The 24,662-nt window shown below is 44.2% G+C and overlaps 1 protein-coding gene across 1 annotated transcript; it reads right to left on the bottom strand.

Moving 5' to 3' along the window:
- Positions 1 to 19,625: 19,625 nt before the first annotated feature.
- LOC127303804 (uncharacterized) lies at positions 19,626 to 20,568 on the bottom strand. Its single transcript, XM_071820991.1, has 4 exons — positions 20,541 to 20,568; positions 20,371 to 20,443; positions 20,016 to 20,270; positions 19,626 to 19,930 (listed from the first exon to the last, which is right to left on the bottom strand). The coding sequence occupies exons 2-4, from the start codon at positions 20,438 to 20,440 to the stop codon at positions 19,626 to 19,628; spliced, it is 630 nt and encodes a 209-aa protein (XP_071677092.1). The 5' UTR covers positions 20,441 to 20,443; positions 20,541 to 20,568.
- Positions 20,569 to 24,662: the final 4,094 nt, after the last annotated feature.

Here is a 24,662-nt window from a genome sequence, read left to right as displayed (position 1 = left end):
ACTAAAATTGTTCCCTTTCTCATTAAGAGGAAGAGCTAAAGATTGGTTGCTATCTCTGCCTAAGAATAGTATTGATTCATGGACTAAATGCAAGGATGCTTTTATTGGTAGATATTATCCCCCTGCTAAAATTATATCTTTGAGGAGTAGCATAATGAATTTTAAACAATTAGATACTGAACATGTTGCTCAAGCTTGGGAAAGAATGAAATCTCTGGTTAAAAATTGCCCAACCCATGGATCGACTACTTGGATGATCATCCAAACCTTCTATGCAGACTAAATTTTTCTTCACGGAATTTATTGGATTCAGCTGCTGGAGGTACCTTTATGTCCATCACTCTTGGTGAAGCAACAAAGCTTCTTGATAATATGATGATCAACTACTCTGAATGGCACACGGAAAGAGCTCCACAAGGTAAGAAGGTAAATTACGTCAAGAAACCTCTTCCTTGAGTGATAAGATTGATGCTATTATGTCTATGCTTGTGAATGATAGGACTAATATTGATCCTAATAATGTTCCATTAGCTTCATTGGTTGCACAAGAAGAACATGTTGATGTGAACTTCATTAAAAATAATAATTTTAACAACAATGCTTACCGGAACAATTCTAGTAACAACTATAGGCCATATCCTTATAATAATGGCAACGGCTATGGTAATTCTTATGGGAATTCTTACAACAATAATAGGAACACACCCCCTGGACTTGAAGCCATGCTTAAAGAATTTATTAGTACGCAAACTGCTTTTAACAAATCTGTTGAAGAAAAGCTTGGGAAAATTGATATACTTGCTTCTAAAGTCGATAGTCTTGCTGCTGATGTTGATCTCTTGAAATCGAAAGTTTTGCCTAATGAGAATCATCATAATAAAATTGTTACTACAGCAAATGCCATCCAAGTAAGAATTAATGAGAATATAAGATTAATGGCTGAACTGCGTGCTAGGTGGGATAGAGAAGAAAATGAAAAACTAGCTAAAGAGAAGAATGTAGCTAAAGTTTGGACTATTACCACCACTAGTAATGCTAATGCTACACATGTTGCTGCACCTCCTACTAATACTAATAAAAGAATTGGTGTTAGCAATGTTTCCACTTCTAATGCAAAGCGAGAAACTGGCTCAAATCGCTAAAATCATTAAACCGCTTGTGATAAAGTCGCTGAAATTTTTTCCAACATTGGGGATGATGATCCCATTGCTTTAGATTATAATGGTTTGAATTTTGATGATTGCCACATCTCTGAAGTTATAAAGTTCTTGCAAAAACTTGCTAAAAGTCCTAATGCTAGTGCTATAAATTTGGCTTTCACACATCATATTACAAATGCTCTCATAAAAGCTAGAGAAGAGAAACTAGAGCGCGAAGCCTCTATTCCTAAAAATCTAGAGGATGGTTGGGAGCCCATCATTAAGATGAAGGTTAAAGATTTTGATTGTAATGCTTTATGTGATCTTGGTGCAAGTATTTCTGTTATGCCTAAGAAAATTTATGATATGCTTGACTTGCCACCATTTGAAAAATTGTTATTTGGATGTTAATCTTGCTGATCATTCTACAAAGAAACCTTTGGGTAAAGTTGATAATGTTCGCATTACCGTTAACAATAACCTTGTTCCCGTTGATTTTGTTGTCTTGGATATTGAATGCAATGCATCTTGTCCCATTATATTGGGAAGACCTTTTCTTCGAACTGTTGGTGCTATCATTGATATGAAGGAAGGTAATATAAAATATCAATTTCCTCTCAAGAAAGGTATGGAACACTTCCCTAGAAAGAGAATGAAGGTACCTTTTGATTCTATTATGAGAACCAATTATGATGTTGACACTTCGTCTCTTGATAATACTTGATACACACTTTCTGCGCCTAGCTGAAAGGCGTTAAAGAAAAGCGCTTATGGGAGACAACCCATGTTTTTACCTACAGTACTTTGTTTCTATTTTGTGTCTTGGAAGTTTTTTACTACTGTAGCAACCTCTCCTTATCTTAGTTTAGTGTTTTGTTGTGCCAAGTTAAGCCGTTGATAGAAAAGTAAGTACTAGATTTGGATTACTGCGCAGTTCCAGATTTCTTTGCTGTCACGAATCTGGGTCCACCTCCCTGTAGGTAGCTCAGAAAATTATGCCAATTTACGTGCATGATCCTCAGATATGTACGCAACTTTCATTCAATTTGAGCATTTTCATTTGAGCAAGTCTGGTGCCATTTTAAAATTCGTCAATACGAACTGTTCTGTTTTGACAGATTCTGCCTTTTATTTCGCATTGCCTCTTTTGCTATGTTGGATGAATTTCTTTGATCCACTAATATCCAGTAGCATTATGCAATGTCCAGAAGTGTTAAGAATGATTGTGTCACCTCTGAATATGTTAATTTTTATTGTGCACTAACCCTCTAATGAGTTGTTTCGAGTTTGGTGTGGAGGAAGTTTTCAAGGATCAAGAGAGGAGTATGATGCAACATGATCAAGGAGAGTGAAAGCTCTAAGCTTGGGGATGCCCCGGTGGTTCACCCCTGCATATATCAAGAAGACTCAAGCGTCTAAGCTTGGGGATGCCCAAGGCATCCCCTTCTTCATCGACAACATTATCAGGTTCCTCCCCTGAAACTATATTTTTATTCCATCACATCTTATGTGCTTTGCTTGGAGCGTCGGTTTGTTTTTGTTTTTTGTTTTGTTTGAATAAAATGGATCCTAGCATTCACTTTATGGGAGAGAGACACGCTCCGCTGTAGCATATGGACAAGTATGTCCTTGGTTTCTACTCATAGTATTCATGGCGAAGTTTCTTCTTCGTTAAATTGTTATATGGTTGGAATTGGAAAATGATACATGTAGTAATTGCTATAAATGTCTTGGGTAATGTGATACTTGGCAATTGTTGTGCTCATGTTTAAGCTCTTGCATCATATGCTTTGCACCCATTAATGAAGAAATACATAGAGCATGCTAAAATTTGGTTTGCATATTTGGTTTCTCTAAGGTCTAGATAATTTCAAGTATTGAGTTTGAACAACAAGGAAGACGGTGTAGAGTCTTATAATGTTTTCAATATGTCTTTTATGTGAGTTTTGCTGCACCGGTTCATCCTTGTGTTTTTTTCAAATAAACCTTGCTAGCCTAAACCTTGTATCGAGAGGGAATACTTCTCATGCATCCAAAATACTTGAGCCAACCACTATGCCATTTGTGTCCACCATACCTACCTACTACATGGTATTTTCCGCCATTCCAAAGTAAATTGCTTGAGTGCTACCTTTAAAATTCCATCATTCACCTTTGCAATATATAGCTCATGGGACAAATAGCTTAAAAACTATTGTGGTATTGAATATGTAATTATGCACTTTATCTCTTATTAAGTTGCTTGTTGTGCGATAACCATGTTCACTGGGGACGCCATCAACTATTCATTGTTGAATTTCATGTGAGTTGCTATGCATGTCCGTCTTGTCTGAAGTAAGAGAGATCTACCACCTTATGATTAAGCATGCATATTGTTAGAGAAGAACATTGGGCCGCTAACTAAAGCCATGATCCATGGTGGAAGTTTCAGTTTTGGACATATATCCTCAATCTCAAATGAGAAAATTATTAATTGTTGTTACATGCTTATGCATAAAAGAGGAGTCCATTATCTGTTGTCTATGTTGTCCCGGTATGGATGTCTAAGTTGAAGAATAATCAATAGCGAGAAATCCGATGCGAGCTTTCTCCTTAGACCTTTGTACAGGCGGCATAGAGGTACCCCTTTGTGACACTTGGTTAAAACAGTGCATTGTGATGATCCGGTAGTCCAAGCTAATTAGGACAAGGTGCGGGCACTATTAGTATACTATGCATGAGGCTTGCAACTTATAAGATATAATTTACATGATACATATGCTTTATTACTACCGTTGACAAAATTGTTTCATGTTTTCAAAATCAAAGCTCTAGCACAAATATAGCAATCGATGCTTTTCCTCTATGGACGACCATTCTTTTACTTTCAATGTTGAGTCAGTTCACCTATTTCTCTCCATCTCAAGAAGCAAACACTTGTGTGAACTATGCATTGATTCCTACATACTTGCTTATTGCACTTATTATATTACTCTATGTTGACAATATCCATGAGATATATATGTTACAAGTTGAAAGCAACCGCTGAAACTTAATCTTCTTTTGTGTTGCTTCAATGCCTTTACTTTGAATTATTGCTTTATGAGTTAACTCTTATGGAAGACTTATTGATGCTTGTCTTGAAGTGCTATTCATGAAAAGTCTGTGCTTTATGATTCACTTGTTTACTCATGTCATATACATTGTTTTGATCGCTGCATTCACTACATATGCTTTACAAATAGTATGATCAAGATTATGATGGCATGTCACTCCAGAAATTATCTGTGTTATCGTTTTACCTGCTCGGGACGAGCAGAACTAAGCTTGGGGATGCTGATACGTCTCCGACGTATCGATAATTTCTTATGTTCCATGCCACATTATTGATGTTATCTACATGTTTTATGCACACTTTATGTCATATTCGTGCATTTTCTGGAACTAACCTATTAACAAGATGCCGAAGTGCCGATTCAAGTTTTCTGCTGTTTTTGGTTTCAGAAATCCTAGTAAGGAAATATTCTCGGAATTGGACGAAATCAACGCCCGGGGGCCTATTTTTCCACGAAGCTTCCGGAAGTCCGAAGACGAAACGAAGAGGGGCCACGAGGCAGCCAGAGCATAGGGCGGCGCGGCCCCCGCCCGGCCGCGCGGCCCTATGGTCTGGGCCCCTCGCGCCGCCTCTTGACCTACCCTTCCACCTACTTAAAGCCTCCGTGACGAAACCCCCAGCATCGAGAGCCACGATACGGAAAACCTTCCGTGAGACGCCGCCAACGCCGATCCCATCTCGGGATCCAGAGATCGCCTCCGCACCCTGCCGGAGAGGGGAATCATCTCCGGAGGACTCTACGCCGCCATGGTCGCCTCCGGTGTGATGTGTGAGTAGTCTACCCCTGGACTATGGGTCCATAGCAGTAGCTAGATGGTTGTCTTCTCCCCATTATGCTATCATTGTCGGATCTTGTGAGCTGCCTAACATGATCAAGTTCATCTATCTGTAATTCTATATGTTGCGTTTGTTGGGATCCGATGAATAGAGAATACTTGTTATGTTGATTATCAAAGTTATATCTACGTGTTGTTTATGATCTTGCATGCTTTCCGTTACTAGTAGATGCTCTGGCCAAGTAGATGCTTGTAACTCCAAGAGGGAGTACTTATGCTCGATAGTGGGTTCATGCCTGCATTGAAACCTGGGACAGTGACAGAAAGTTCTAAGGTTGTGTTGTGCTGTTGCCACTAGGGATAAAACATTGATGCTATGTCTAAGGATATAGTTGTTGATTACATTACGCACCATACTTAATGCAATTGTCTGTTGCTTTGCAACTTAATACTGGAGGGGGTTCGGATGATAACCTGAAGGTGGACTTTTTAGGCATAGATGCAGTTGGATGGCGGTCTATGTACTTTGTCGTAATGCCCAATTAAATCTCACTATACTCATCATGATATGTATGTGCATGGTCATGCCCTCTTTATTTGTCAATTGCCCAACTGTAATTTGTTCACCCAACATGCTGTTTGTCTTATGGGAGAGACACCTCTAGTGAACTGTGGACCCCGGTCCAATTCTCTTTACTGAAATACAATCTACTGCAATACTTGTTCTACTGTTTTCTGCAAACAATCATCTTCCACACAATACGGTTAATCCTTTGTTACAGCAAGCCGGTGAGATTGACAACCTCACTGTTTCGTTGGGGCAAAGTACTTTGGTTGTGTTGTGCAGGTTCCACGTTGGCGCCGGAATCCCTGGTGTTGCGCCGCACTACATCCCGCCGCCATCAACCTTCAACGTGCTTCTTGGCTCCTCCTGGTTCGATAAACCTTGGTTTCTTTCTGAGGGAAAACTTGCTGCTGTGCGCATCATACCTTCCTCTTGGGGTTCCCAACGAACGTGTGAGTTACACGCCATCAGGGAACTACCATAGGAACTTGCTAGAGTACTAATCATGCATCAAAACTAGTTTCTACCACTTAGAACAAGCATGCAAGCTCAGTAAACATGTTACCTACAGCAGCAAAATATTCAAGATATACTCAAAAAAACAAAATTCTACTTGGATGGGTGGAGGAGTCACATACCAAGGAGCAAATGTGCCAAATTTCAGACAGAAATCTGGGCTGAACAAAGAGATCGAGAAATCTGGAGTTCTTGAGCAAAAACGCGAGTGAGAGGAACCTGGTACGAGTTTTTTCGGGAGAGAGAAGGTGCTGGGAGAAATAGATGGCAAAGTGGGGCAAGGAGGGGCCCACACCACATGGTGGCGCGCCCACCTCCTTGGCCGCGCCGGCCTGTGGTGTGGCACCCTCTGGTGCCCCACAGGTCATCCTCTGGTGCTCCCAGGTGCCTCGTCGAAAAATAGGACCAACGGTATAATTTTTGTGAAATTTTGAAAACTTTGAAAAATGCACATTTCTGGGTATTTAATTTATTATTACTGGCCAGGAAAAATTTTGAAATCTTCAATTAACTAAGAAACTTTGCAAATTAAAAGTGCTACAGCAACTAGAGCAAATGGAGGAAGAAAGAGATGTTGTTTACCTCCTCTATGCATATAAAAAGTATTTGTTAACAAGGTTGATCAGGTCTTGCCACCAAATAAATTTTACATAACATAAGAAGAAATAAACCTCAAATCAATCATGTTACCTTGAATTGTATTGATATGGATCCAATCACGAGAGTTTGATATTCTTCCTTAGGCTCATATATGGGGCAATCAATAGTTCCCACTTTGATAGTTCTCACATTAAAAATAGTATTGACTCCACATACTTTATCAATCTTCTTGGGGAAATAGACGGTATGCTCCTTATCATCAACATTAAAAGTAACCTTTCCTTTATTGCAATCAATAACAGCCCCTGCGGTGTTAAGAAAAGGTCTCCCAAGAATAATAGACATATTATCATCTTCAGGCATTTCCAACACAACAAAATCAGTTAATATCAAGCAGTTAGTAGTAACTTGAACAGGAACATCCTCACATATACCAACAGGAATAGCAGTAGATTTATCAGCCATTTGCAAAGATATATCAGTAGGTATCAACTTATCTAGATAAAGTCTCTTATAAAGAGAAAAAGGCATAACACTAACACCGACTCCCAAATCACATAGAGCAGTTTTAACATAATTATTCTTAATAGAACAAGGAATAGTAGGTATACCTGGGTCGCCCAACTTCTTTGGAACTTTGCCATTGAAAGAGTAATTAGCAAGCATAGTGGAAATTTCCTCATTGGGGATTTTCCTTTTGTTGGTAACAATATCTTTCATATACTTTGAATAAGGTGGCAATTTAATAGCATCAGTCAAAGGGATTTGCAAGAATAAATGTTTCATCCAATCACAAAATTTATTATAGTGTTCTTCTTCCTTTGATTTTAGTTTCTTAGCAGGAAAGGGCATTTGCTTTTGAACCCAAGGTTCTCTTTCATTACCATGTTTCTCAGCAATAAAATCTTCTTTAGTATACTTTTTATTTTTAGCATGCTTTTCAGGTTCTTCTTCTACCTCTTCTTTATCAGGAGTATCATTCTTATCATTATCTTTATCATGTTCATTACCACTTTCAGTTTCAGCATCAGAAATAGAAATACTATTAGGATCATTAACAGGTTCAGAGGATTCTACAACATTTTTATGTTTCTTCTTCTTTTTCTTCTTAGAATGAGCACTAGGTTCAATGCGTTGAGAATCTTGTTCAATTCTTTTGGGGTGCCCTTCAGGATATAGAGGATCCTGGGTAGAGACACCACCTCTTGTTGTTACTTCATAAGCATGTTTCTCTTTAGAATTATTCCCTAACAAGTCATTTTGCACTTTAGTGAGTTGATCAATTTGAGTTTGAATCATATGAAAATGTTTAACAAGCATCTTAACATCATTGGAGGTTCTCTCCACAATATCATGCAGTTCACTAATAGCTCGAGAATTTTCCATTAAATGATTCTCTACTCTCATATTAAAATTTTCTTGCTTAACAATATAATTATCAAACTCATCTAAGCATTGTGCAGGAGGTTTCGAATACGGAATATCTTCCCTAGTAAAGCGTTGAAGGGAGTTTACCTCAATCATGGATGAAGGGGGAATTATCTCACATATATCTTCTATGGGAGGAAGATTCTTCACATCTTCAGATTTAATACCTTTCTCCTTGAGAGACTTCTTGGCTTCCCTCATATCTTCATCATTTAATTTAATTAAACCCCTCTTCTTCAATATTGGCGTTGGAGTTGGTTCAGGCGTAGTCCAATCATCATGATTCCGGCTTATTTTAGCCAATAATTCCTCAGCGTTGTCTGGAGTTCTTTTCCTGAAAACACAACCAGCACAACTATCCAGGTATGCCCTAGACTCAATGGTTAGTCCACTATAAAATATATCAAGTAAATCATGCTTTTCCAAATCATGATCAGGCCGAGCTCTAATAAGAGAACAAAATCTTGCCCAAGCCTCAGGCAATTTCTCTTCATCTCCCTGGTCAAAATTATAAATTCTCTGCAAAGCAATATGTTGAGCACTAGCAGGAAATTATTTGCGGAAGAAAACATCAAGCAATTCTTTTGGACTTTTAATAGAATTAGGTGACAAACTATTATACCAAGTTTTAGCGTCATCCTTTAATGAGAATGGAAAGATTTTAGCAACAAAGTAAGTTCGCATCTTGACATCATCAGAAAACAAGCTACTAAGAGTAGATAACTCAGTCATGTGTTCAACAACACTTTCTTTTTCAGTACCACAAAAGGGTGTTTTCTCAACAATAGCTATATGAGATAGATCAAGAGAAAAATCATAATCTTTATCCTTAATGTTTATAGGAGATGTGGCAAACTTAGGATCAGGAGACAGTTTATATCTAACAGCATGTTCTGCAAGCAACTTTTTAATTTTTCTTGCATCAGTAGTAGCATTGCATTTTTCAATAAAATCATCATTAAGCTCCACATAATCTTCATCAGGATCATCACTAAAATAATCAAGTTCAGGTGAATTAACAGGTGTAGTAGCATTAGGAGTTTCAGTATTTTCAATTTGTCTAGACTTAGCAATTGTAGCATCTAGAAAGGATCCCAATGAACCACTATCATCAAGCACAGCAGAAATATTATCAATATTATGAGAGTTTTCAAATTCAGCAGAAGTATCCGCATGTGAAGCATGTGGCGGTGAAACAAGTTTATCAATCACAGATGGTGAATCAAGAGCAGCAGAGGTATTCAGAATTGTACCTTTTCTTGTAGTGGATGGTAATATGGCGATCTTAGTATCGCGAGGTTTACCCATGATGGAGAATTTGCAGCGAACAATATCAATCCAAGTGAACTTCCAAATAAAGCTATGCTCCCCGGCAACGGCGCCAGAAAATAGTCTTGATGACTCACAAGTATATGGGATCGCAACAGTCTTCGAGGGAAGTAAAACCCAATTTATTGATTCGACACAAGGGGAGACAAAGAACACTTGGAAGCCTTAACAGCGGAGTTGTCAATTCAGCTGCACCTGGAAACAGACTTGCTCGCAAGAGTTTATCGAGTAATCGTTTTATAGCAAGAGTAGTGAAATAACAAAGCGGCAGAGTAATGAGAGACAGCAGTAGTGATTTTAGTAAACAGCAGGATTAAAATACTGTAGGCACGGGGACGGATGGCGGGCGTTGCATGGATGAGAGAAACTCATGTAACAATCATAGCAGGGCATTTGCAGATAATAATAAAACGGTGTCCAAGTACAAAGCAATCAATAGGCATGTGTTCCATATATAGTCGTGCGTGCTCGCAATGAGAAACTTGCACAACATCTTTTGTCCTACCAGCCGGTGGCAGCCGGGCCTCAAGGGAAACTACTGGATATTAAGGTACTCCTTTTAATAGAGTACCGGAGCAAAGCATTAACACTCCGTGAACACATGTGATCCTCACATCACTACCATTCCCTCCGGTTGTCCCGATTTGTCACTTGGGGCCATCGGTTCCGGACAGCGACATGTGTATACAACTTATAGGTAAGACCATAAACAATGAATTTCTTGATGAAGCAATAACATGTTCAGATCTGAGATCATGGCACTCGGGCCCTAGTGACAAGCATTAAGCATAACAAGTTGCAACAATATCATCAAAGTACCAATTACGGACACTAGGCACTATGCCCTAACAATCTTATGCTATTACATGACCAATCTCATCCAATCCCTACCATCCCCTTCGGCCTACAGCGGGGGAATTACTCACACATGGATGGGGGAAACATGGCTGGTTGATGTAGAGGCGTTGGCGGTGATGGCGGCGATGATCTCCTCCAATTCCCCGTCCCGGCGGAGTGCCGGAAACGGAGACTTCGGCTCCCGCGACGGAGTTTCGCGATGTGGCGGCGTTACGGAGGGTTTCGGCGACTTCGACTTCTCCCCGTGCGTTTTTAGGTCGAGGCCGATAAATAGTCCGAAGGAGGGCGTCAGAGGCCGGCCGAGGGGCCACACCACGGGGCCGCGCGGGCCCCCCCGGGCCGCGCCGCCTATGGTGTGGGGCCCTCGGGCCTCCACCTTAATTGTCCTTCTGGCTCTGTCATTATTCTGGGAAAATAGGGCCTTCTGCATAAATTCCGAGGATTTTCCCGAAAGTTGGATTTCTGCACAAAAACGAGACACCAGAGCAGTTCTGCTGAAAACAGCGTTAGTCCGTGTTAGTTGCATCCAAAGTGCACAAATTAGAGGCAAAACAATAGCAAAAGTGTTCGGGAAAGTAGATACATTTTGGACGTGTCACCGGCGAACACGATCACCGTCGAGGATAGTGACGGCAAGGGCAACACTAAGGTAAGCAACCCAGAATATGAAAATTGGGTGCAGACTGATCAGCAAGTTTTGCACTATCTGTTGGCTTCCCTGTCCAAGGAGATTCTCGTGAGCTGCATCGGGATGAGGACGGTGACATAGGCATCCCAAATGGGCCTGCCGAATATAGTACCCGGGGTTTATTGAAGGCCCACTACCCGAAGAATAAGAAGATTCGGGAGCCCAAGATGCGTTTAAGGAAGAAATAGAGTTGTAATAGGAAGTGTTGTAATCTGGCGGGATGAGTTAGAAACCGTCCCGAACTCTGTAAACTTGTACAACACGAATCCTTCGACTCCACCTCCTATATAAAGGGGGAGTCGAGGGACGAAGAATCAATCGAATCATTGTCTGCAAACCCTAGTTTTCATAGTCGTCGAGTACTTTTCGGCTGAAACCTTCGAGATCTACTTACCCTCTACTTCTAACTAAACCCTAGCCTACAATCCATAGGCATTGACAAGTTAATCCCTTGTCAATTGGCGCCGTCTGTGGGAATTAGAGGCGTAAGGAGCTGATCTCGATGGCACGCTCAAGATCTTCGACATCGTCAACCGCAAGCAACACGATGGATCGAGGTAAACAGATCGCTACTGGTCTTGTCGATTTTGTTCCTCACCCACCCTCCCGTTTGGATGCATATGCGTATCTGGCGGAGCCCATGGAGATGACGTTCGGAAGGTTCCACTTTCGCGTCGAGAAGGAAGGATCGTATCGTGTCGAAATTCCGATTTCGTCGGGATCATCAGTGGCCGATTCCGATTTTTCAAGCTATGCATCGTCAAACGAGTCAGGAGAAGAAGAAACCTCGGCGACACGCTACGTCGGCATCGAGCAAGAGAGAAACTCGCCAAGATCTTCAACGACATATCGTTTGAGTCATCTGCGGACTCGTATATAAGCGATGGCTCAAGCGATGTCGACGATCATGACTTCATCGACAAATCTCTCACAAGGCAAGGTCTTCATCAATCTCAACGATGATGTCACCAAACCCAACATAGATCTGAGTACAAGGTATCATCAGATTTACGCCATTGAAGGTCAAGAGGAGACATCGAGGCTTTCGACGGTTTGGGAAATCCATACGTCGATCCCTCCAATCTGCGACAAGGCTTGGGCAACAAATACGTCGGGCCAGAGCCGCGAGATAGAGTTCAACTTTCACAAGCAGCGTGGGACGAGCTGCGAGAGCTATGAACGGCACGTAACCAATGGCTACCACAGCCACACCGGAAGAATTGCAAGCATATCAATATAGGCTCGCACGAGCTGCCAGGGAATTGGAAAAACAGACGGCTGAGTTGAACGGGAGAAAGGAGGCAGCTTACGCATCCGGCGAGAGAAGGGCAGATCTAAGTCGACAATCTAGAACTACGGGTGATAGCCATCGGGAGGCGCGGAACAGAGCAAGATCAAGGCTGCAACACATACCCGAGGCAGAAAGAGAACACTTGGTTCAAAACCTCGACATGTCCTTTATGTCGATAGATACAAGAGGAAACATCATCCCTAAGACACCAGAGGCTGGGTATATGGCGACACATGCTTTTATCCTTGCATCTAAACCACCTCCGGTGACCCAAGGGAAACACTTGTACAATATGGCGGTAGCAGGAGTTGGAGCTATGGGGACAGCGTTTATATCAACGCCTCCCGAAGGAGTGGCAAGGCAAAATAGTCCGCGACCTGCAGCAGCAGCGGCAGCGGCACCTGAAGGGCCAAGTGGAGCAAGAGACACGAGCACAAGCAAGAGTCGACAGAGCGCGGCAAAGCGAAGGGATCATCGGCAATCCCCGAACTTAACGACGAAGATATGTGCGGCTTACCATGCTTCACGAGGAGAGTCCGAAAAACGCGAGTCCCTCGGGATTCAAGTTACCCGATAATTTCAAGAAATTCGACGGCCTTCAAGATCCGAGAGGATTGGCTAGTCGACTATCTGGAGACGGTGAAGCCGACAGAGGAACTAGGGCAACAGCCATGCAAAGCATCCAGTGCACCTGAGTGGTGCCGCACGATCATGGATAAAGAAACTCGCTCCGGGATCCATCGACACTGGGAAAGTTTCGAGGACGTGTTCGTCAAGAACTTCAGATCCACGTGCAAAAAACCCGCATCGTTAGAGGAGTTGAGAGCGTGTCGACAAAAGCCGATGAGCCAATGAGAAAGTACATCCAGAGGTGGAATATCATCAAAAACTCGGCAGAAAACATATCCGACGAGAGAGCAATAGATGCGTTTGTCGCGGGAGTCGAGCGTGGAGACTTTGTCGAGGACTTGGGAAGGACCAATCCAAGGACGGTATCCGCGTTGATGGAAATAGCAAATAAATGGGCGAGATGGAGAAGACGCTGTCCACAACAAACGACACAGTCGCCGAGAGGAGGACCGTGGTCGAAACTATCAACCGAGGCGAAGATTTCCTCGGACGTACCGGTAACTACGACGCCCCGAACAAATTTCGGCAGGTTTTCGGACAAATACGGGAGGCAACAGAGATGATTACCAGAGAAGCGGTGAACAGCGAGGTGATAATAGGGATGATTCACGCAACGAGCAAAATAGTGGGCCGAGGTTTCCAAGACCTTTCGTGTCCCCGAGGAAATGCTGAACGGACCGTGCCGGATGCACTTCTTCCTCGACGACAACGGGAAAAGACAGTCAGGCACCTGCAGAAAGACTGTCGAAATTTTCGTGCAATGTTCGGATATGCAGAAAATGCTCACGCTCGAGCAGCACAGAGAAACCCTCGGGAGCCTAGGAGCGAGATTCATCTACCGCCACCTCCCGCGATTACAGAGGACACTCGACACCAGCTACGAATAGCGGCAGCACCTGCACCACCACACTCTGTTGATCCACACTCCAACGGAGCCGTGTTGATGATTCGTAAGGGAAGGCCGTCCAATAGAGCTCAAAAAGTAATCTCACGACAGTGTTTATGGCGGAGAAAATGCCTCCACCAACAGTTGAGTACCTTAATTGGTCGGGACAAGATATCGGCTTCACAATAGCAGATCATCCGCAGCAAGTTCCTCGACCAGGGGGCCGGCACTTATTCTCGCCGATTATCGCGAGGATTTGATGTCTCTCGAGTGTTCATAGACGGCGGCGGCAGCTTGAACCTCATGTATGCGAATACATTGAGGAAGATGAACATATCCTTAGCAAACTTGAAACCAACGAGACACAAGGTTCCACGGCATCACACCAGAGAAACCAAGTTATCCATTGGGAAAAATCAATCTCGATGTTCAATTTGGGACCCGAGTATATTATAGAATCGAGTAGCTCGAATTTTAAGTCGTGGATTTTCCATGTCAATTCCACGCGCTGTTGGGAGGAGCTGCATTTGCTAGTTTTATGGCTGTAGAAGACTAGACATACCTGTTGTGGAGGTTGCCCGGACCAAGAGGACCAATCACGAGTCAAGGGAAGCTTTGCCTTAGCCGATAAGTGCGACAAGGATTTTCACGGGTTGGCGTAAACTTTCGGGATGCAAGCCGAGTACTTGGCGTCAAAAAGCATGACTGATTACGACGTCTTGCCCGTACGCTGGAAGGCCAAATAAAGAATCAACTTTCAACACAGAGAAAAATTCTAAGGAGGTGCAGATTCACCCGACAGATCCAAAAAAGACGACATCTATCGCAAACGATATGGATATCGCATAGGAAAAGCGCTCGTCAAGTTCCTCCGTGAGAACTGGAAAATCTTTGCATGGTGTCCAGCTGACATGCCAGGAGTACCTGTGGAACTTGCCGAGCACCACCTAAATTTGGATCCAACAAATAAACCAATCGAGACAACCTTTGCGGCGTTTTTGAACCAAACCGCAAAGCCATGCTTTCGAAATAAATCGACTCGAAGAAGCTGGTTTTATCGAGAGAAATATCTACAGAAGCCACATGGGTAGCTAACCCCGTTGATGGTGCCGAAGAAAAACACGACAGTCCTTCGCATGTGCGTCGACTTTACGTGTCTCAATAAACATTGTCCTAAGGATCACTTTCCCTCCCAAGGATCGATCAAATTATCGACTCCACGGCAGGTTGCGAACGTCTTTCCTTCTTGGATGCATACTCTGGTTATAACCAGATCAGATTAAAAGAAGATGATGAAGCCAAGACAGCGTTTATTACACCTTACGGCGTGTTTTGCTACAAGACAATGCCCTTTGGTCTAAAAAATGCGGGAGCAACATATCGAGAGGATGATGCGAAGTGTTTAGCAACACGGATCGGGAAAAACGTGCAAGTATACATCGATGATGTCGTCATAACATCAAAAAAGGGGACAACGTTGATCGAGGATCTCAAAGAAACTTTTGACAACCTCGACAAATTCTGCCTCAAACTGAACCCGACGAAGTGTTCTTTTGGCGTCCCAGGAGAACTTCGGGGTTTCTAGTTTCGGCAAGAGGGATTGAAGCAAATCCCGACAAAATACAAGCCATAGTAACAATGAGAAAGCCAACAAAGTTGAAAGAAATACAGCAGCTAATCAAGTAGTCGCAGCTTTGAGCAGGTTCGTCGCCGAGTTAGGAGAAAAAGCGTTACCATTTTATGCGCGATAAAACAAGGAGATAAATTCCAGTGGAACGAAGAGGCCGACAGAGCTTTCGAGGATCTGAAGCGAAAAATCTCGACACCACCAATCCTGGTGGCTCCAAAGGAAAAGGAACCTCTCCTGCTATATATTGCAGCCACGCCCCAAGTGGTTAGCACGGTATTAGTTGTCGAAAGAGAAGAAGAAGGGAAAATCCATGGAGTGCGGCGACGGTATACTTCGTGAGCGAAGTCTTGTCACCTTCAAAACAAAGGTACCCTCGGTGCCAAAAGCTAGCATATGGAGTGTTCACGACAAGACGAAAATTGCGCCACTATTTTTCGGCACACCCGATCATAGTGGTCAATGAAGCTCCCTTATCAAATATCTTGAATAACCCGGAAGCTACGGGTCGTGTCTCCCTTTGGGGAATAGAACTTTCCCCTCGGGACATCACGTATGAAAAAGAAAAGCAATAAAGTCGCAAATACGCCGGACTTCATCGCAGAATGGATGGAGTTGCAAAATACGGGACCTCCAGATTTATCGAGAACTTGGACCATGAACTTTGATGGGTCCAAGAGACTAGAAGGAGCTGAGCGCAGAGTAGTACTCATATCACCTGAAGGCGACAAATTGAAGTACATCCTCCGGATGACGTTCCTTAACGCATCTAACAATGAAGCGAGAATATGAGGCTCTCATACACGGGATGAAGATGGCAAAAGCTGCGGAGCAACTCGATTAAAAATCTTTGGCGACTCACGGTTGGTGGCTCGGCAAGTTATGAACCAATGTGATGCAGTCAATGATAGCATGATGGCATACAAGGAGGTGTACAACGAGCTTGAGAAGTTATTCGATGGATGCGAAGTAAATCATATTGGCAGGTTGAGCAACGACGAAGCCGACGTTCTTGCAAACATCGGGTCACAGTGCCTTCCAGTCCCGCCAGGTGTATTCTGGGAAGAGATAACAGAGAGATCCACTAAGCCAACAAAGTCAAAAAAGAAGAAGAAGAAACCCTCGGGGGCTGCCAAAGAAAAGCAAGAGGACGAAGAAGATCAGGACTTGGTCATGATGATACAGATACCGTGGATGCAGCCGTACATATCATATATCCTTCGGAAAGAAATACTGACGATCCGGTTGAAGCAAGGCGAGTAATTCGACGCTCCAAAGCTTTCACGGTGGTCAAGGGAGAATTGTATAAGCGAAGTATTTCGGGCGTCTTGCAAAGGTGCGTCACACCCGAAGAAGGAAGAATAATTCTGAAGGATGTACACGAAGGAATATGTGGCCACCACGCAAGTAGTCGAGCTATTGCAGCCAAGGTTTTTCGGGCAGGATTCTCTTGGTTGACAGCAATCGAGGACGCCAAGGACATAGTAAGAACTTGCGACGCGTGTCAAAGGTTTGCTGCAAAACCCCACTCTCCAGCAGCAGAGCTAGCACCAATACCATTGTCATGGCCCTTTGCTCAATGGGGACTTGATATGGTGGGTAAGTTACACAAATCCTGGCCAGGAGGAAAGGAGTACATGCTAGTAGCTGTCGATAAGTTTACAAAGTGGATAGAAGCGAAGCCGATAAATTCACCAGATGGAGCATCCGCAGTAAAATTTGTAAAAGGCCTCGTCTTCAGATTTGGAGTGCCCCATAGCATCGTCACAGACAACGGCAGCAACTTCACATCCCATGAATTCAAAGATTATTGCGAAGAGGTGGGTATTAAGCTGAACTTTGCGTCAGTTGCACATCCTCAAACCAATGGGCAAGTCGAGAAAGCCAATGGCATCATCTGCAATGGTATCAAGAAGCGCTTGTTAGGACCACTGGAAAAAGCTCGACATACCTGGCCAGAAGAACTACCAAGCGTGTTGTGGAGCATCCGAACAACACCAAACACAGCAACGCAGGAAACTCCGTTTTCTGGTTCATGGAGCAGAGAGCGATACTACCAATCGAGATAGAGCACAACTCTCCACGTGTCGCTGAATATGATGAAGAAACGTCGAGAAGAGTGCTAGAAGACGACGTCGACGCACTTGATGAAGCTCGAGATGAAGTATTATCTCGGGTAACCAAATATCAACAGGACTTGAAGAATTACCACCCTCGACGTTTGCGGCCAAGATCTTTTCAGGTGGGAGACCTAGTTCTTCGGCTCACGCAAAAAAGTCATGAAAAACTCGAGTCACCATGGCTTGGCCCTTACATTGTCACGGAAGTAATTGGAGGAGGAGCATACAGAATAAAGGACAAGAAGACAGGGGTGGAGGAGCCAAACCCCTGGAACGTGGCGCAACTTAGGCGTTTTTACGCCTAAAGTCAAAATATAGTCTTTGTAAAGCTTCAATGTACTGAAACGCCCGCGAGTTTTCAGACGCACTCTTTTCCTTTTTCGGGGCACCGAGTGGGGCCGGAGAAGGTTTTTAATGAGGCGGGCTCGCGGTGCTGCAATATAATAAAGATAGTGACAATATAACTTTTCTTCTTTATCGACATGACCAAAGTCTTCGCTCCGACGAATTTCAATATAGTTCATCGACAAAAGGAAAAACTTGCCTTGGTATTCAAATACCTCGTGAGTCAACAAAAATACAAAAAAGTGCTCAATAAAAAGCTTGGGGGCTCATATTCACCTTAAATATATAAATGCCTTGGTTCAAAACCTCGCAAGTATACAAATATAGTAAAGAGTCACCGAAACACTCGGGGGCTAAACAAACAGAGAAATATAATGATTGCTTTACAATATAGTCATGGATTACAAAAGAAGAAATATCTACAAGAAGAAACTAACTAGTCTTGATTCAATATGTCATCAAGAGTAACCCTGTTTTCCTCAGGAGCAGCACCAAGAAAATCGGCATAATGGCCATCGGCAAAAAAGTCGGCATCCATCCGAAGTAGGTCCTCAATCATTTCTTCGGCTATAGGCGTAACCTTCGTGTTAATCCTGTCAACACCAACTCTCCGCCGTTTTACTTTTTGGTGAACCTTCTCGACAACCTCAGGTAAGGTCAAGCTTCGAGTGGCGATTTGGAGCATGATAAGAGCAAATGCGCGCCGGCTACTAGTTGAGCCTTGACAAAATCATGGATATCTGCGAGCATCCTTGAACCTTTCCATCAATTCAGAAGAGTTTTTGGTTGGACGTTCCGAGGAAACATGGAGTTGTAAACCATGGACAAGGTCTTGGTACAGAAGTCGAGGAAATCGCGAGTTTGAGAGGCGCGATCTTGAAATCTGACAATTTGGCGGGTCCTTTCCGGGGTAGCCCAAAACAAAGAACCATGGTCCAGGGAGAGATTAACAAGAAGGGTTGTCCTAGCATTCACCCTCTCTTCCTCGCAGCGACATCGATAAAAGGCACCTATCAAAACAAAGAAGTGGAAACCTTCAAGAAACAATAGTATGCGAGATAAAGGATATCGAGCGGATGAAACAGGCATACCCGACATATCTGCACCGCTTCATTCATTAATTCGAGCATGAAATTTTCTCGAATAGTCGCCTTTTCAGCCTCGGAAGCAGCAATTTCCTTAGCAGCCACGGCCTCGCGAGCTTGTTGAAGAGCAATTTTTTCGGCTTCAGATGACTTACGAGATTGCTCCATCATCACAAGTGTTTGCTTCTTCGCATACTGAAGTTGTTGCCGAAGTTCATCCAGTTCTTGCGACAAGGTATCGTCGACAGGAGCGGTATCACCAAAAGCTCTCCTCGCGCGGGAAGAAGAAGGCGAAACATTGGAAGGAGCAGAAGATGGAGTATAGTTATCAAATATCAACTGAAAAATAAACAAGACAACATCAAACAACAAGCAAAGATAGAAGTTTTCATTAATCTCTTGGAATAATTACAAGGGCATTTCAGTGGAGCTAAGGAAGTACGTGTCGCCAAATGACTACTTTGGCGACAGAAGCAAAAGAAACAGAAAGAAAAACAGAGGCATGCAACTAGACCTCCGGCCTCGAGGAGCTAGGAGTCGAAGCTGGCTTGATCCCCAGATACGCCAAGATCTTCTTCGTGTTGGGCTTGGCCGCCTTGATCAGCGACCTCCATCTCGACTGCTCTACCTGGCTGGTGTCGCCAACCTTCATCCAATTAAGCGTCTGTTGGCTGTCAAGAACTGTGGCAACAGATTTCGACAAAGAACCTTCATATTCTCCTGACGCATCTTCAATCCCAGGTCTTCCGACGAATTGAAAAGCTTGGCAAGGGCAAGGAAAGTCGAAGGTTCCTCTTTCTTCGGGAAGAAGTAGGGGAATAACGCCGACAAACTTGCACTGGCATTGGCCACGCCTTCACGAATTTCGCGCCCATGGAACTCCAGAAGAGAAAGTGCATCAAGGAGAGGGTCATTGACGGGATTCTCCAGATCAAAATCTTGGTTTGTTTGGGCTGCCACACAAAACAAAGAACCATTAGTCAAAAACCAAGAAACAGGAAGTACAATAGAAGGGGTTGATGATATTACTCAGCGTACGTCGACTTTGCGACTTCAGACGCTTGATGATCTCTTGTTCACGCACAGTTTGTGCAGTTTTCTGCTCATCTAAGGCAGATTCGGCATCTTTGAGCCTTCTCTGCAGTTCCTCGACACTAGCAGCTTTCACCTTGGCTTCATCAACCTCGGCCCTGGCTTTGCTAGCAGCAAGTTCAGCTTTCTTGCGAGCCGCCTCACTTTGCTCGAGTTTTTTAGCAAATGCGTCGATACGTTCGTTGGCCTCTGAAAGTTTTTCTGTCGAGATATGAAAAAGAAAGAAAAGAAAGATCAAAAAATAGCGACGAGCAACAGGAATAGAAAGTCAGTGCAAAATAGCAAGTATAAAAGTCGTTACCTTCGGCTCTGGCGGCATATTCACGGTACCCAATAAATTGGGACCCGATGCGGAGAAGATCCTTGATCATAGGCTGTTCAGCGTGAACACAGTAAGAGAAACATCGGCATGAAAAAGAGAAAAGGTGTGGAAAAATAAAATAAGGAAAATATAGATGTCGACAGACTTACATCATCTAAAAGCAGAGTCGACGAACTGCCCAACCGAGGCGAGAATCAACAATCTTTTCAACCCTTGCCCTTTTTGGTGAAGGGACACGGGGGCTTGATGGCGGAGTAGTGGTGACGACGTCTTGTTGAGGAGGCGACGTTTCTTCTCCTTCAACTAGCGTGTCTGAGGCAAGTACAGTACGTGATGTGCTTGTTCGAGGAGCCACGTCAGTAACTGGTACTTCTTCCTCCTCATCACTGATTGATCAAAAAATCAGCAGTATAAAAAGCACGACAAGATAAATATTTCGAGTACAAAAATATAGCGAGATAGGTGACTTACGAGCTGATGAGGGATTCAACATAAGGATCGTAAGCTGCCCTCGGATTAGAAGGACCAGCTTCTTCAGCCTTAGAAGTGCCAGAATCCTCGGCATCATGCCTTTTCCTTTTGTTCTTTGGGGAAAGCTGCAGGAGGAAGGGTTTGCGTCGATTCACTGGCCTGAGATTCAACTTCCTTTTCATGGGAAGCCGCAGATTTGTGGGAACCCGCGACTTCACTTTCAGGAATAGAAGAACCTGGGGTATCTTCGGCAACGATGCCCCGTTCTTCGACTTCTCCATCCTCAGGAAGAGGAGGAAGGGAAGTCATAGTAGGATGGTTCTGCAAGAAAACAGCGACAAAAGAAAAATTAGAGTGACACAAATACAATGAGATGCAGGGCAAATTCGGAACAAGATAGAAACTCGAGAAGGCAAAATACCTTGGGGAGAGGATTGGCGGAGCTGTATGGTTCCACGCGACAAGCGGAAGGAATAGGATCCTTTTTGCCAAGCGGAAACTCTTCGGATCAACTTCTCCAAGTCCTTTGCGTAAAGATCGTCGGAGATTCTATTGGCGTCGTTTTCACCAGAATACGTCCGGAGGGGATTTTTGCGAGCCCGAAGAGGCTGCACCCTAATCCTAAGGAAGTAGGCGGTGATTTGAACACCGAGACAGTTCTTTGCCTCGAATGTTTTGCAGCTGATGGATACGAGACATGAGTGCCTCTGTCGCCTTTTTCTCTTCTTCGGAAACTTCGGCATCCCAGGAGCGGCGGCGTTGGATTCTGGCACTTCCGTCGAAAGGAACTATGTTGTGTTCAACGGAGTTGGCGCTTTCTTCGTGAATGTAGAGCCATCTCTTGCGCCATCCTTGGAGAGCGTCAGGAAACTTGACGTCGCTGTCATCGACATCAGTGCGGACACAGATAACAACGCCACCTATGTTATAGGTGACGTTGTGAGAGCCATTGCGGCGGAGGCAGAAAATACGCTTCCACAGAGCCCAATTAGGAGGGACTCCGAGGAAGCATTCGCAAAGGGTGATAAAAATAGAAATGTGGAGGATGGAATTGGGAGTCAGTTGGTGCAGCTGAATCCCATAAACAAAGAGAAGACCGCGGAGAAAATCATGAATTGGGGTAGAGAGGCCACGGATGAGATGATCAACAAAACTAACCCGATACTCCATTGGAGGGTTGGGGTAGCTTTCTTATTTGGGGAAGCGGATGGCGTCCTCCTTCTTCATGAGGCCAAGCCTTTTCAGCGTGTTGATGTCCTGGTTGGAGATTTTGGATCTTTCCCACTCAAGATCTTCGGTGGCCATCTTGGATTCGGGAGTGCTGTAGCGAGTGAGTCGCGTGCGCGGTGGCATCAACGGCAATGGGCAAAGCAATGTTCGTAAATGCGGAAGCTCGGAGAGATTTGGGCGCAGGAGAAGTTTTGCAAAGAGGAACAGACGAGCGGCGCAAGCAAGGGGATGAACGGAGGTTGAAGAAGGGTTTATATAAGAATCGGGTGAAGCAGTGCACCGTTGGATGAAAAAATCGTGGGGTGAGAATAGATCTTCTAGATACAAGGGCAACAAAGTATTTTTACTGAGATAGGCGTTACCGTACGTGCGCCAGAAAAAGCGGAGGACGTGTGTCCCCCACTTGCACGACGTGTCAACGTGGTGGAAGCAATGGACCCACAGGACAGAAAATTCACGACTACTTGTCAAGGATGAAGTAAATTTGATTAAGTGAAGAATGTCGACAAGGAAGTATTCAGAGATTGGCGACAGGATGAAATATTCAATACTTCGGGAGCCTTTGATCAAATACAAGTTTTTGCCCAAATGCTCGGGGGCTACTCCGACAAAAAGTAAAATTTCGAGTATGACAATATAGAAAATGTTGAGCCTACAACCAAGCACAAGTTCTTGGCTGTAGCCTCGGGGGCTACTCCCATCGGGAGCGCTGTTCGCGCACCCGAGAAATATAAAAATAAAGAGAGAGAAGAAGAAGAGGAAAGAGTTCATATTGCGAAATAATGACAAAATAGTGACAAGGTGGAATAAAATGTTGAGCCTACAACCAAGCACAAGTTCTTGGCTGTAGCCTCGGGGGCTACTCCCATCGGGAACGCTGTTCGCGTGCCCGATGAAATTAACAAAGGAAAAATAGAAGAGCAAGAGAGTATATTTCGAGTTATAATTAACTCTACATATACTCCCATCGGGAGAACAATATAAGTCATATTTGACTCAATAAAATGTGCCATTCCAACAGCCGGAAAAGCACTCGACAATATATTCTCAGAACGCCAAAGTTGCGATCAATTTCTGAATGCCGCAAATTTGCGAAGGTAAGACCCCAGAATCCATTCTGCTGGGCGTGGCATCGCCAAAGACTGCGCTCTGCTACTTTTATCCGTATCAACGAATACGAAGAAAAATCCTAACGGACGCGTTAGGTACCCGATAAATTTGGACTGGGACTCGACGTAATGGTAAGACCTTAAGCGGCACCTGTCGAAGTTTACACCAGTATCCCGAGATCATGTCCAGGGACGTGATTTTGAAGTAGGTTTTTGCGGATTGCCACTAGAGCAGTTAACTAGTACCTGATCCGTCAGATGAACTAGCCCCAATTACCAATATCCCTGTACAATATAGAATTTTATGAGAAGAAATATAGAAAGATTAAGGCTTTCGGGTAAAAATAAACAGTGGAGATTTTCCCTGACTTTACAATTCAAGCAAAATCTCGGGGGCTACTGACATAGGCATCCCAAATGGGCCTGCCGAATATAGTACCCGGGGTTTATTGAAGGCCCACTACCCGAAGAATAAGAAGATTCGGGAGCCCAAGATGCGTTTAAGGAAGAAATAGAGTTGTAATAGGAAGTGTTGTAATCTGGCGGGATGAGTTAGAAACCGTCCCGAACTCTGTAAACTTGTACAACACGAATCCTTCGACTCCACCTCCTATATAAAGGGGGAGTCGAGGGACGAAGAATCAATCGAATCATTGTCTGCAAACCCTAGTTTTCATAGTCGTCGAGTACTTTTCGGCTGAAACCTTCGAGATCTACTTACCCTCTACTTCTAACTAAACCCTAGCCTACAATCCATAGGCATTGACAAGTTAATCCCTTGTCAGACGGCTTCAGCTGTCTGGCTCGCAATCAAAACAATGTTTGCAGCCAAGTCACGCACTCGCATCGCCAACCTGCGGGTGCAACTCGCCAACACGAAGAAAGAAGGCAAAACCACCGCGCAATATTTTGCAGCGGTAAAGGCGATCACTGACGAGCTTGCAGCAACAGGCCGTCCCATGGAGGAAGATGAGGTGGTGGAGTACCTCCTCGCTGGGCTGGACGACCCGTACAACCCCCTCTTCGCCGCCATCGGGGCCAACCCCGAAAAAAAGGTGACCGTCCCCGAGCTCTACGCGCAGCTCTCCTCCTATGACAACCACATGAAGCTGCTGCTCAACAACGACGAGCCCAAGTCCTCCGTCAACGCAGCAGCACGGGGACGCGGCGCCCGGCATGGCGGCCGTGGCAATTACCGTGGCCGTGGAGGCGGCCGCGGCCATGTCCAAGGGCATGGACAAGGTCATCAGCAGCAGCAACAAGGTGGCCGCGGTGGCGGTCGCCGTGGTGGCAGAAGCGGCGGCAGAGACCGCGACGCCGTGACCTGCCAAATCTGTGGCAAACAGGGCCACTCTAAATATCGGTGCTGGCACCGGTACTCAGAAGATGATGGTGAGGAAGAAGAAGAGAGAGGCGCGAACGCTGCCTCCTACGGTGTCGATACCAACTGGTACTCCGACA

The sequence above is a fragment of the Lolium perenne genome, chromosome 5, assembly GCF_019359855.2.
Source record: "Lolium perenne isolate Kyuss_39 chromosome 5, Kyuss_2.0, whole genome shotgun sequence".
NCBI lineage: Eukaryota > Viridiplantae > Streptophyta > Magnoliopsida > Poales > Poaceae > Lolium > Lolium perenne.
This window is presented reverse-complemented; position numbering and strand designations above follow the sequence as displayed.